Source organism: Crotalus tigris, unplaced genomic scaffold (genome assembly GCF_016545835.1).
Source record: "Crotalus tigris isolate CLP2741 ecotype Arizona unplaced genomic scaffold, ASM1654583v1 scf7180000024388.1695876, whole genome shotgun sequence".
Lineage (NCBI taxonomy): Eukaryota > Metazoa > Chordata > Lepidosauria > Squamata > Viperidae > Crotalus > Crotalus tigris.
Genome location: NW_024100558.1, coordinates 669,354 through 683,094, shown reverse-complemented (window position 1 = coordinate 683,094; position 13,741 = coordinate 669,354). Strand labels below are relative to the sequence as shown.

The 13,741-nt window shown below is 40.1% G+C and overlaps 1 protein-coding gene across 6 annotated transcripts; it reads right to left on the bottom strand.

Annotated features, from left to right (window-relative positions):
- Positions 1 to 4,979: 4,979 nt before the first annotated feature.
- Positions 4,980 to 13,689, bottom strand: ZCCHC17 (zinc finger CCHC-type containing 17). 6 transcript variants are annotated; one of them, XM_039329138.1, is made up of 8 exons: positions 13,537 to 13,689; positions 13,081 to 13,204; positions 9,910 to 9,967; positions 9,186 to 9,286; positions 8,547 to 8,638; positions 7,320 to 7,420; positions 6,898 to 7,022; positions 4,980 to 5,835 (listed from the first exon to the last, which is right to left on the bottom strand). In XM_039329138.1, the coding sequence occupies exons 2-8, from the start codon at positions 13,120 to 13,122 to the stop codon at positions 5,581 to 5,583; spliced, it is 774 nt and encodes a 257-aa protein (XP_039185072.1). In that variant the 5' UTR covers positions 13,123 to 13,204; positions 13,537 to 13,689; the 3' UTR covers positions 4,980 to 5,580. The 6 variants fall into 6 exon arrangements, with proteins under 6 accessions (XP_039185072.1, XP_039185077.1, XP_039185075.1 ...); XM_039329143.1 differs by having other exon boundaries at positions 4,980 to 5,797; XM_039329141.1 differs by having other exon boundaries at positions 13,551 to 13,627.
- Between the last annotated feature and the right edge of the window lie 52 nt (positions 13,690 to 13,741).

Sequence of the window (13,741 nt, the reverse complement as noted above, 5' to 3'; positions counted from 1 at the left end):
TGTCTCATTACTCTGCCGGCTGCATGGTGATTCGATAGTCAGGGAACCACCTGCTTTATCTACTAGGCAGGTTGATTTCAGAATGAGATCTCTTGCAGATCTGAATTATGGAATTCCTTTTCTAGTGTGGAAGGTGTAGTCCCTGTACTTTAAAACATCACAGCACTCATAGTCCTGTGTCTTTATTGGGCTTGTTTGTATATAATTTGGCCCTAGAAACATGAGTATGGCTTATTTATCAGTTCAATTTTAGGAAGGCACAGCAAAGAAAAACCAGAATGGATCATACAGACAGCAGTGAGCAGACTGGAATAACTCAGACACAAACCTCTGGGTGGAGTGAACAACTTTTAAAGTACACGGACAGGTTTGGAAAAATGTGCCATACCAGTTTTATTTTCTCCTGCTGTCAGCAACAGTATTTCCAAAGCACTGCATCATTCCTGGGATAGTTATATCATTTTTGACCAAACTTTCTTGCTCCATTGCTTAGTCAGTGTCTAGAGATTCTCTAGTGTTTGTATTTGAGGAAGGAGTCGGTAATTTTAAATAAAGCACACTGAAACAATAGCTGTCTTTACATAAAGCCCCATTTCCTAGAGCAGTATTTCTCAACCTCGGCAAATTTTAAGATGTGCGGATTTTGACTCCCAGAATTTCCCAAGCAGCGTTCAGTTCTTAGAGTTGAAGTTCATGCATCTTAAAAGTTGCCAAGATTAAGAAATATAGTCCTAGAGTATTTTATTTAAGAGATTGGTCCCTTCAATATATTTCCAATGAGTTTCTCATAGACAAATGACCAAATTTTAATGTAACAAAACAAACTCCCCATTTGTTTTTGATTGTATCGATCTAAATTGCATTGGACATTTGAAACATTTTATGCTTTCCTTCTGGAGTATCAGCACGTGAGTCAAAAGTAACAGCAGTGGATTTGAGCACTACTGATACCAGTGTTGTATCCTGGAAGACGAGAATGCCAGATATGTATTTTGAATCTGTCACCAACTAAGGGTTCTTAAGCATTATATTAATGTTGCATTTCTATATCTGACAAAGTTAGCTACAGCTCAACAACTGATGCCTTTTAATAAAATGTGTCAGTCCTTATTTTTGGCTACTATGGACTAATGCAACTCTCCTGCTACAGTTTCTACACTGGATAAACAAGAGGCTTGTTCCAAATGTTAGGATACCGGTAACTTAATAGCAAACAGATACCCAGTTAGCAATTCATGGAAAGATCTACTGACTCACCAACCTCTCCCTCTTATCTTTGCAAAATAAAAAAAAAAATAACTGGGATGGAGAGAGGAACAGTTCTGGGTAATTATGTCTTTATTCATCCAATACATCTGGTCAATAATTATTTTGCACACTGCTCTTGTGGGAACAGGTCTATGACTTAGGTATACACCTGGACTCATGACTTCTGCTGGAAAAGTAAGTTGTGGCTTTGGCTGGCAAGCCAGTTGCAGTCCTACCTTAAAAAAATCTTAACTGTAGTGACTTGTCACCATCTGCTTAGATTACTGCAACACACACTATATTTGAAGATCATTTATAGTTTTCAGCTGGATCAGATTACCTGTGTGTCAGCTGGTCTTTGCTGGTGGGATCATTATTATAGCAGTAATGTGATTCTTGTACTAATTGCCAAGGGGTTTCCAGATGTAAGTGAAAATGCTCTGTTGCAGGCAAGATCTTTGCACGAGTGTTGCTAAATCGTCTGATTGACCATCTGGAACGGTATACTACCTGAGACACAGTGTGGTTTCCGCAAAGAGCGTGGCACAGTGGACATGATATTTGCAGCTTGACAGCTCCAGGAGAAATGTCAGGAGCAGAATCGTGAACTATACACCACCTTCATGGATCTCACCAAGGCTTTTGAACAGTTAGTTGTGAAGGACTATGGCGCATTATGTCGAAGTTTGGGTGCCCTGACAGGTTTATTCTGATGGTATGACAGTTTCATGATGGCATGGCGGCTCGTGTTCTGAGTAACGGTGGAGCCTCAGAGGCCTTCCCTGTTACTAACGGCGTTAAGCAAGGCTGCATGCTGGCACCAACCCTGTTCAGCATGATGTTCTCAGCCATGCTGTCAAGACGCCTTTCAGAACAGCTCAGTGGGAGTTAATCTGAGGTACAGAACCGATGGGAAACTGTTCAACCTGCGAAGACTTCAGGCTGTCACCAAGGTAAAGGAGACTGTGCTACGAGATCTCCTCTTTGCTGATGACTGTGCCCTTAATGCAGGATCGGAGCAGGAAATGCAAGCCAGCATGGACAAATTCGCAGCCGCTTGTGACAACTTTGGCCTCTTCATCAACACGAAGAAAACTGAAGTGATGTACCAGCCAGCTCCAAAAGCCCAATATCAAGAGCCTACCATCACAGTAAAGGGACAAAAGCTGCAAGCAGTGGACCAATTTACGTATCTTGGTAGTACCCTCTCCCGTGCAGTGACAATTGACATCGAGGTCAACTGTAGAATTGCCAAGGCAAGTTCTGCATTTGGCAGATTGCGGACTAACGTGTGGGACCGCCGTGGAATAAGTCTTGCTACCAAGCTTAAAGTTTACCAGGCAGCAGTGCTAACTACCCTATTGTATGCTAGTGAGACCTGGACAGTGTACAAGAGGCATGTTAGGCAACTGAACTACTTCCACATGACTTGCCTTCGTAGAATTCTGAGGATCCAGTGACAGGATAAGATACCAGACACAGATGTCCTCTCCAGAGCAGGCCTATCATCAGTTTACACTCTGTTGATGAAAGCCCAGATGCGCTGGGCAGGCCATGTTGTAAGGATGCCAGATCATGACATCCCTAAACAGCTCTTCTATGGTGAGCTGTCTCAAGGAAAGCGATCGCACGGGGGACAAAAGAAGCAATACAAAGACACATTGAAAGCTTCTCTTAAGTCCCTGGATATTAACACCATCTCTTGGGAACTTCTGGCGCATGATCAACTGACATGGCGCACCTTGGTGTACCAGGGTTGCCAGACATATGAACACAGAAGGACAATCTTGGCACAAGAAAAGCGAGCACTCCGCAAAGCCAGAGCTGCAAATGCTGAAGTAACAGTGTCTACATTTCTTTGTTCAGTATGTGGCAGAACATTCCGTGCTAACATCGGTCTTATTAGCCACCTACGGACACATTGTTGATGTCAAGGTCTTCATCGAAATCGATGGACAAACATGTGCAGGATTGCATTCTCTCATTGGATTAGTCTGGAGAGTTTGATATACTCAGGAAAATTAGCTGCATCCTTTGGAATGGGGGTAAAGTTGCTGGACCAGTTCTTTGGAACAGCTTCCAAATGCACATCTGGCAGGCTCCAACCCTAATTGCATCCCAGAATTGCTCAAAACAGATAGCACTTGGGTCTTAATATAAATTGGATTATAATTTGGCCATTTTGTTACTCTAAGGTTTCATTCACTCGTAGACCTTTAAGTGGTATATTTTTGTTATTGTGTATCATTTCTTGTGCATCTTGTAATCTGTTAAGAGTCCTTAGGAATGCACTACACAGAGATACTTTGCTCAAATCTATATTTATATTCAGAGCCAAGGTGGCGCAGCAGTTAGAGTGCAGTACTGCAGGCCACTTTAGCTGACTGTGATCAGCAGGTCAGCGGTTCAAATCTCACCGGCTCAAGGTTGACTCAGCCTTCCATCCTTCCGAGGTAGGTAAAATGAGGACCCAGATTGTTGGGGGCAATGTAAATATATATATATATATATATATATATATATATATATATATATATATATATATATATCACACACACACACACACACACACACACACACACACACACACACACTGCTTACACTTAAAGCGGTATATAAGTCTCATAAATAAATAAATAAATTCAGCAAAGTGGCCCTTCAAAGATTTAGCAGCTCTACTACAGATCCTAATTTAAAAACTTTATGAACCAAGCTGAAAACTTTTAAGCATGCGCTGCTTCTCCTTGTAACACAAAGAGCATATAAGGCTACACTGTGTAGAGGCTCATGTCATCAATGTGTATTGTGCCAATCACAGAGTAAGAAAATTGGATAATACACAAGCAGTAGTTTCCTGTGAAGAACTTCTGATGGTAATACAGGCACAAACAAGGGTTTTTTTGGCAATTACAGTTCTTGGAGTGATTGACAGATACATTTCTGAGAAATAGTATTATGCTAGAGGCATGATCTGCAAGAAGCTACCTTACTTAATCTGTTCAAAGAAAGTTTAGTTACACACCTCATGTAAATTGCCTTAGATTTCCCAAAGGCAGAAATACAGGATATAACTAAAAGCATAAGCTTCAAAGCTGCCAGGATAATGCAGAAAAGCTGACACTCTGACAGTTATGTCACAGACTGCACGTCTGCAGTCTTAATAGCTAAAATAATATAATGGGGGGAAAAGTTACATTTTTTCAAGTTGGATTCGGCTCCTGGTGTTTCATGGGCTCATCCATGTAGGGGTTTTTTTTGTTAATAAAAAGAACTCACTATATTGTCACTGATTTCTGCCAGGCTGTACTTCAGTTTCCCAATTTAGCCTAGAGCCCTGGAATTGAACAGCAGTTTCCTGTCTAAGTAACAATGCCCTAAAGTGTAATGGTCAGTATAAGGGCAGCACACTGCCTTCAGTTTCATTTATGTGAGCCCTACTCAGGGAATTTTCTCTTCTGGGGAAGGGGAGCAAAATAGCTCTATGAAGGCTCACTGAGGTCTGGAGTCTTATGTTTCTCTTCTTAAACCCACCCAAAGTCTGGGAAAAATAAGCTCCAAAATGCAGCATCATCCACTGCAACAATCACTGACTGTACCCCTGCAGCCTCAAAAGCTAACCAAGTATAATGTAAGTGGGCTTCCAGACAATGCTGGAATCTCTCACAATAGGAAAGTGAGACAACGGGAAGAGTTCTCATTTCTGTCCCTTCCCCAAAAATCCAAGCTTATAGTAAAGAGAACCCCACAAACGAAAACTTTATTCATTGTTCAAAGGTAAACACTTGGCTCATTTCTCGGTTTTTAAGACAACTGCTCCTGTACCTGACTTCTTCCTCCTACGGTATTACAGGACAAATGGGACAACGGGAGTGCAGTGGCATGAACTGTTCTTCAACCAATGTGTCTCTTTCAGGGGAGAGAGAGTGCACCATTCAGATCCTTCTGCTGGTAGGCAGGCAATAACTGGCAGATGCTGAGTCAACACATTGCTGCTCCCCTGAGTGAGGAAATGTACCGACTGCCAGCTCCATACAAGTTTCTGTAAGATGGCTCTAGGTTGCTCCAAAAGAAGCTGGCTAAAATCCAGGCATGAGGAAATGAAAGAACAGAGCAAGATTTCACAAGACATGAAGTCAACATCTGGGACAAGGAACCACCCAGTGGCATGCTGGCTGCTCCTTCCTTTCCACTTTATGGGAGGGGAATAGCCATCCTTGTGATAATCCTTGAGAAACAAAAGTAATTTTCAAAGAAGGAAAAACCATGTTATCTTAATGCATCCTGCTGGTCCAGTTGTTCTTTTTTCCAAATGATGACCAGAGGGAATGGAAGTCACACTCTGCAATGAAAACACATGCAGCCCAGAGTCCGAGACTCATTCTCATTCCTTGTGCTTTTTCTTATGATGCTTCTTTTTACTTTTCCGAGATAGACTGGCTTTTTTCTTGCATTTTGCTTTCTTCCGAGCTGGCTGATTCCCATTGTCAGAATTGGTGGTGTCAGAAACCTCCAAATCTGTGTTCTTACGTTTCCTTTTTTTCTTTTTATTCTTGTCAGGAGAAAAAAACAACAACTTCTTGATGAATTCTGTATGACAAAGCAAATATATCACTACGGGTAGTCCTCGACTTACAATCACAATTGAACCCAAATTTTCTGTTGTTAAGTGAGTTCCCCCCTCCCACTTTATAACCTTGTCACAGTTGTTAAGTGAATTTGGCTTCCCCATTGACTTTGCTAGGCAGGAGGTTGCAAAAGGTGATCAAAAGGCCCCCTGATACTGCAACTGTCATAAATATGAACCAGTTGCCAAGCATCCAAATTCTGATCATGTGACCATGGGGATGCTGCAACGGTCAGGCGAAAAATGGTCGTAAGTCACTTTTTTCAGTGCTGTTGTAACTTTAAATGGTCATAAATGAACTGTTGTAAATCAAGGACTACCTGTATAATATAGCTACTTCTTTGCAGTAATAAAAAGTTAAATAGAAATAGAAGCCATTGTTGGTTACATAGAACACAAACTAAACTACATTATGACGACTGGCATCTAATTATAAATTAAGCATGCTCAGTCTTCAGAGAAATTTCGGTAGATAATTTTGTATCTTTTAATGTCAGAGCCCTGTGAAATGTTACAAATTCTTATCTATTTAACAGCATAGCTTCGTTATGTAATATTTGAGATGCAGCTTTAAAAAACTGATATCTTTCAATGAAACACAAAAGCCACTCTTTTAAGACAGCACAGTCCACATTATGGACAGAGGGGACCGCTGGTTTGAAAGAGAGGTCAAAAAGGCGCTCTCTGACCAGAGGGGGAGGGATATGACACCACCTATCTCTTGTTTACAACAATCCTTTCAGCAGTTCCAAGAAGGTTCCATACCCATTTGCACTATTCAGGTGAACCTGAGGGCACAGATAAACCTCCAAGTGGCCTCAACATCTCTCAGAGGGAGTGCTAAAGACCAGATGACTGCAAAGAATATAAATCCTTCCATTCTCCACCATTCAGTCAGAACTGAAGAAGCTTCTTGGATGAGAAGGGAACCGTTTTTAAGAAAAAACAAAGGAAGCCCAGTTGCTTCTTGAAAAACCATCTTGGGGACAATCATGACCTGGATGACTGAGAATTTGCATAGATACCTTTTTCCTTTTCTTCATAGAGTGGTGAGCTTTCTTTTCATCTTCTGCAGGGATGGGTTCATCCTCTGGTATAAGGGTGTATTTTGTCCCTCCTGGCTGCATGAAGCAATCTTTTGCGAAATGACCTGCAACAAATGAATTATATAGATACATAAAATAAGGCAACCTTTTTAAGATTCCTCTTCTATATTTCCTCAAGATTTATACATGAACTCAGGATGCTATTTATACCTAAGTGCTTAAGTCTCATTACATTTATATTCTCCAATTTTGAGGAAAATGGAATAAAATGGGATAAAATACTGTAGGCCCACAAATAACGCTGTATTTCCTTGGTTTCTCAACGTCTTTCAAATCCCTACCTTCTGTAACTCTCTGAAAATACACAATGAATGAAAAAAAAATTAAAAGTAATCACATACCTGGACAACCACACTTCTTACACACAGTGTTCAAAACAGCTTCTAGAGTGATCTTTTGACTGGTATAATCTCTAAAGGAGCATTTTTTCCGTGCCTCTTGACTGCATACAAACACAAGAATTTTTAAAAACAGAAACACCATTAATATTGGTAGGGAAAAACCTGGTTGTATTTGGAACAATGAATACATTTTAAGTTATGTCAAGAAAATTAATAAAGAAAGCTTCCTGATTCTGTATTGTCCATAATCAGAAATCTATGCAATTACAAAATTATTTTGGCAACCTTTTTATATCATTCGACTTATCACAGCTCAAGGCAGTTTATATACTAGAAAAATACATTTCATAAAAACATGCTAAAAATTACAAATGCAGCCCAGGACCACCTGCCTACACAAATGTGGATTTCAACTCCCAAAATTCCAGTTTCATTTTAAAGTTGCCAAGATTGAGAAACACAGGTCTACAGAAAAAGCCTGCCAAAACAAGATGGTTTTCACTGCTTTGAAAATCCATGTTTGTGTAGAAATAAGTAATAACAACAGAAGTAATGAAACTCATTTGCCAACACAGAGCTGAAATGGGCGGTTAAGAAATGTGGAAGATAAATAAAAATACTTTAGCTGAAATGGCACCATTTATACATAACACAATCTGCATAACTGCAAAAAAACCATCATCATCCAAATCATCAAAGGTGGGAAGAATCCAACACCTTGGCATGGTTTAATCACACTTATTAAACAAAAAATGTTGACTGGGTATTCTAAGGGTGGGCAGAAAATCAAGAAAGAGTGGAATGACATGTTTTATAAGACTGGATGAAATACTGAATAGAAATCTTCCACACTACATTTTGTTGTAGGATCTCTTGGTACAGTGGTCCCCCAACCTTTTTGGCATGAGGGACTGGTTTTGTGGAAGACAATTTTTCCACAGACGGGGGCTGGTGGTGGTGGTGGAGCACACAACCTAGATCCCACGCATGTGCAGTTTACAGTAGGGTTAATTTGCCCACCGCTAGCTTCCAGCTATGTGGCCCAGTTCCTAACAGGCCAGAGACTGGTATTGGTCCACAGAACTGGGGTTGAAGACCCCATCTTGATGATCTCTTCTACCGAGCTCAAAACAACTGTTGGATTTTTACACTTTCTTCATGACAAGTCATACTAGAAAGATCTTTGAAATAGAAAATAAAGATCAGAGGAATGGAGATTTCACTTACTCAAGGACAATGTTATTGGGGTCTATGTCCTTCCCCGTTCCTTGGTTAACAACTTTCATGGAAAGAGATAGTTTCAATTTGTCATCTTTCTTCTGAAAACACAAGGCAATACATTTTGATTTTTGTTTCATTTCCAGATACCCAGGACAAAAATTGATGTTGAGGTTATAACAATCACTTTATGGTACTATACTTTCATCGTGGAAATGTATTAATATAAAATACATTAGCTACTCACAATGAGCTTTCAGATAGTATCAACCTATCTATGATTTAAGGCAGAATGTAACTGGATATTTCAGATTGGGTGCTTTGTGAAATATGTAAACAGCTTTGATTGTCTGAGTTGCATATAGCTACAATAAATTTACAGAAAGGATCAATTTTTGAACTCATTTGAGATGTCTTGTAACCGCATCATTCATAAAACTCAAACTAATTCAATTCCATGTTTATTTAAAATTCCAATGAAATTAATGTTTTCTATGAGACTTTAGATTTTCAGATTGCATACTTTTTCAGGAGCTTTGCCTGTAAAAATGTAAGGCTGTGATATCATTCCTCTTTAATAAAAGTAGTTGTGCAGTAAATGTGAAATCGTTATTTGGTAGATATCAGTAAACGGAGCAACAAATTTACCTCTTTTCTTATAAGTTTCACCCACACTTTTTCTCCAACCTCCACCATCTCTGAAGGTTTGTCCACCCTACAGTTTGACATTTGGCTTTTGTGAATAAGGCCTTTGGCAATAAGAGGAGAGAAAATATTTTATTTTCTGCTAGAAATCAATAATTTTCTAAAACTGCCTATGTTCTAAAAAGAAACTACTCAGTTTTGTTTTCTACTCATTTTCCCATAACACAAGTAGTTAGTTCTCAACTTACAACAGTTCACTTAGTGACTGTTCAAAGTTACAACAGCACTGAAAAAAGTGACTTATGACCGTTTTATGTTTATTGTAGCATCACCATGGTCACATGATCAAAATTTGGATGCTTAGCAATTGGTTCACCTTTTGTGACCTTCTAACAATCACCTTTTGCGAACTTCTAACAATCGAAATCAATGGGGAAGCCAGATTCACTTAACAACCATATTACTAACTTAACTACTGCAGTAATTCACTTAATTGTGGCAAGAAAGGTTGTGAAATGGAGCAAAATTCACTTCACTGTCTCACTTAGCAACATAAATTTTGGGGTCAGTTGTGGTCATAAGCTGATGGCTAGCAGTATAAGCTTTGTGTAAGCCACCAAGATTACTTGGGAATGGGAACTTTAACACTTGTAAGTGAAAAAGTAACACAATTCACTCTACTAACAAAAGAATGTCAACCAAATAATCACCGTATAATTAATCAAACCTTGTTTTTGGGTTCCTGGAATTTTTATAAATGCTCCATATTCTGTCACAGAAGCAATCTGTAAAAAACAAAACATACAACTACTCATAAAAGAAGCAACATTTATTAAGAGTAGAATAGAGCTGGAAGGGACCTTGGAGGTCTTCTAATCCAGCCCTCTGCTCAAGCAGGAGGACCTATACCACCTCAGACAAGCATACTGTTCCCCTTACTCTGCTCCCAGTAAACAACAAAAGCTAGCACAATATTCTCAGCTCTGTCTATTTGATACTAAAGATCAAGTATCCTCTTGAGACATCCTCCTTAAACTAAAATTCTATGAATACTTGGGAATAAACACTATCCACTTTGGCATGGCTAAGTTGTGAATATATTTATATTATTAATATATATATATATATATATATATATATATATATATATATGTTTTCTGAGGTTTTCGCGGGTATTTGTATATAGGTCTTTGGTTGTTCGGGTTTTCTCCCGCGTAAAATTGGAAGTGTCTTGGCAACGTTTCGACGAAGTCACATTCGTCATCTTCAGGCTGGTGTTTTTAGCTTCTTGCTTTGAGCAGCAATGTGTGGTTTTAGCTGTTTCTTCCTTTTAACTGCCAGTGAGGGTATGAACTGATTGGATGGGAGCTTGGCTGTGTTCTGATTGGGTGGAGGTGTGTTCTGAATGGTTAGGGGCTTGGCTGTGCTCTGATTGTCTGGGGGAGTGTTCTGTTTGGTTGTGCTCAGGTTAGTCTGAGTTGCAGAGGGGTTTAAGATTTTGGGGTTAGGGAGTCGTTTGTCAATAAGGGCAGGTTTCCAAATGGCTGGTAGGCGGGAGGTATCATCTCGCTTGTTCATGCTGTGTGGGCGTTTTTCTATCTCGATGGCTTCTCTGATTATTCTGTTATTAAAATGTTCACTTTTTGCAATGGTTCTGGTATTTTTAAAGTCAATTTCATGTCCTGTGGCTTTAAGGTGTTGGACCAGGGAAGATGTTGGTTCCTCTTTTTTGACTGAGTTCTTATGTTCTTCAATGCGTGCACTTATTCTTCTGTTGGTTTGTCCGATGTATGTGGTGGGACAAGTGGTGCATGGGATTTCGTATACTCCTTGATTTTCTAATTCAATTTTATCTTTGGGGTTTCTAAGGATGGTGGTTATTTTTCTGTTTGTGCAGAATGCTGTTTTGATGTTGTGTTTATGGAGGATCTTACTGATTCTGTCTGTGGTGCCTTTTATGTATGGGAGGAGGGCTTTGCCGTTTTCTTGTTCTTTGTCTTGGATTTTAGTGGGGGTTTCTTTTTGGATTAGGTTTGTAATCTTATTTCTATGGAATCCATTGGATGTTAGTACATTGGTGAGAGTGTGTAGTTCGGGTTTTAGGTGTTGTTCGTCAGCTAAGCGTTTTGTTCTGGAGATGAGTGTCTTGGCTACAGAGTTGATCTGTGCTGGGTGGTGGTGTGAGAGAGCGTGCAGATAGCGGTTTTGTGTGTTTTCTTCTGGTAGATGGTGTGTCCTAGGGAGCCATTGGATTTCTTGTAGACTAAGACATCCAGGAAGGGAAGTTGGTTGTTAGCTTCTGTTTCCATGGTGAACTGTATTTTGGGGTGTAGGCTGTTGAGGTGTGTGAGGAAGTTGTCCAGTTTTTCTTTCCCATGTGGCCAGATTATGAAGGTGTCGTCTACGTATCTGAGCCAGAGTTTGGGTTTGTGATCCGATTTTTCTAGAGCTTGGGTTTCAAAGTGTTCCATGTAGAGGTTGGCAATGACAGGTGAGAGGGGTGATCCCATGGGTGCTCCTTCTGTTTGTTTGTATTTTTGTCCGTTATAGATGAAGTATGTGTTGGATAGGCAGTGGTTGGTCAGATCTAAGATGTGTTTGGGGGGGTTATATTTGTTTTGGAATAGCTGTCAAGGCTTCTTTGATAGGCACTTGGGTGAAGAGGGATATGACATCGAAGCTCACTAGTAGGTCGCTGGGCTGTAAGTTTTGTTTCTTTATGATCTCTATAAACTGGAATGAGTTTTTTACGTGTGAGGTGATGGATTCTGCATAGGGCTGTAGTTGTTTGGCGAGAAATTTGGCTAGGTTTTGTAGAGGTGAGCCTATGGAGCTGACTATAGGTCTGAGTGGGGTTCCTTCTTTGTGTATCTTGGGGAGACCATAGAGTTTAGGGCATCTGGATGATTTCTCTCTGGGAATGATTCTTTGCTGGATCTCTTCGCTAATGGGGGAGGCTTTTATCTTGGTTCTGGTGGTTTTTTCCAGGTAGGTGGTGGGATCTGTATTTAGGGGTTTGTATGTGGAGTCTTGGAGTAGGTTGGTTAATTTGGTTTGGTAGTCAGATGTGTTCATAACCACCGTGGCGTTGCCCTTGTCTGCTGGTAGGATTATTATGCTGGTGTCTTCTTTCAGGTTACGTAGTGCTGTCTGTTCCTCTTTGGGTAAGTTGCTTTTGGGTGGCTTGCTGGTGCAGAGGATGTTGGTGATTTTGAGTCTGATTTTGTTAGCGTCATCGGGGTTGATTTTGGTCAGGCTGGTTTCAACTCCACATATAATGGTTTCAGTGGGGATGTGTTTGGGAGCGACTGCAAAGTTGAATCCTTTGGAAAGGACATTGGTTTCGGCTTTGGTGAGGATCCTATCTGAGATGTTATGCACTGTTTGTTTCATGTGTGGCTGTGAGGGAGGAGGGGTTTGTTTCTGGCGTTCTTGTAACACCAGCCTGAAGATGACGAATGTGACTTCGTCGAAACGTTGCCAAGACACTTCCAATTTTACGCGGGAGAAAACCCGAACAACCAAAGACCTATATATATATATATATATATATATATATATATATATATATATATATATATATATATATATATATATTAGAAATTCAGCACCAAACAACCAACTGCTATAGCACAATTCTGCACTATTTCTGTTACTGTGTTATGTTATTCAAGAAGCTTTACCAAAGCCACTTACTCAGTTCCTAAATCTATTGATTAGAAACATCCTAGTCACTTATATGAAGGATTTTTTTAAAACAATGGACTATGTTTATTGAAAAAAAAATCTTAGTATCTATTCAACCTATCTGAACTTAAAACATTGTGAACTGTGAAAACACTTTTTTTGTTATGTATTCAACCTTATTTCCCTGAAAATTAACTGTTTGGAAGCATACCTCTCCTTGGAAAATAGCATAGAGTTCCGGAAGCTCATCCATTGCTTTCAACTACCACAAAAGGAGTTTATTCAAATCTTTTGGTCAAGTTTCCTTTTCTATATTCTATATTATCCCTCGGCAGCTAAAAAAAAAAGTAGTTAATGGAAACATATTACAAACAACACAAGTAAGTAAAGAACAGTCCAAGCTCTTCTTTTCCATTCCGGTCAACGTGTATCTTGTTCCCCCCTCCCCCCCGGCAGCGGATGATGGGAGCCGTAACCTTAATCCTTCACTTCAATTTCAAATCCAATGTTGGACTAAACTACCATTACCTCACCAGAAAAACCCTGAGGAGAAAGTGCCAGGCGTTGTTATACACACATATATATCCCTTGAGAAGAAGCCAAACTGAAGAGAGATTTAAACTTGAAACCGCCTTCCCCGCCCTTCTTGCCCCGACTCGCATCGTACCACCATCAGGATACCGATTAGGACTCCCCTCTAACAGCCTTCTCCGTTATCCGCCTGCCTCAGCGCACAGCAGCCGTCTTCTCGCTTTCAGCCAATGGGGAGACAGAATAAACCCAGGGTCGAGCGAGAACCTCGACCATTCAGCGTTCCCCATGTTAAGCACGGCGACGTCAACGCCTACGTCTTGGATCTCCCGCCTCTTTAC

Bases quoted from the DNA above. Each gene is read 5' to 3' on its own strand.
- ZCCHC17 (XM_039329138.1), bottom strand. From the start codon at position 13,122: ATGGATGAGCTTCCGGAACTCTATGCTATTTTCCAAGGAGAG. The intron at 9,287-9,909 runs GTTTGATTAATT...TTATTGCCAAAG, and splicing joins TCCAGGAACCCAAAAACAAG to GCCTTATTCACAAAAGCCAA. The intron at 5,836-6,897 runs GTATCTATGCAA...TTTGTCATACAG, and splicing joins CTATGAAGAAAAGGAAAAAG to AATTCATCAAGAAGTTGTTG.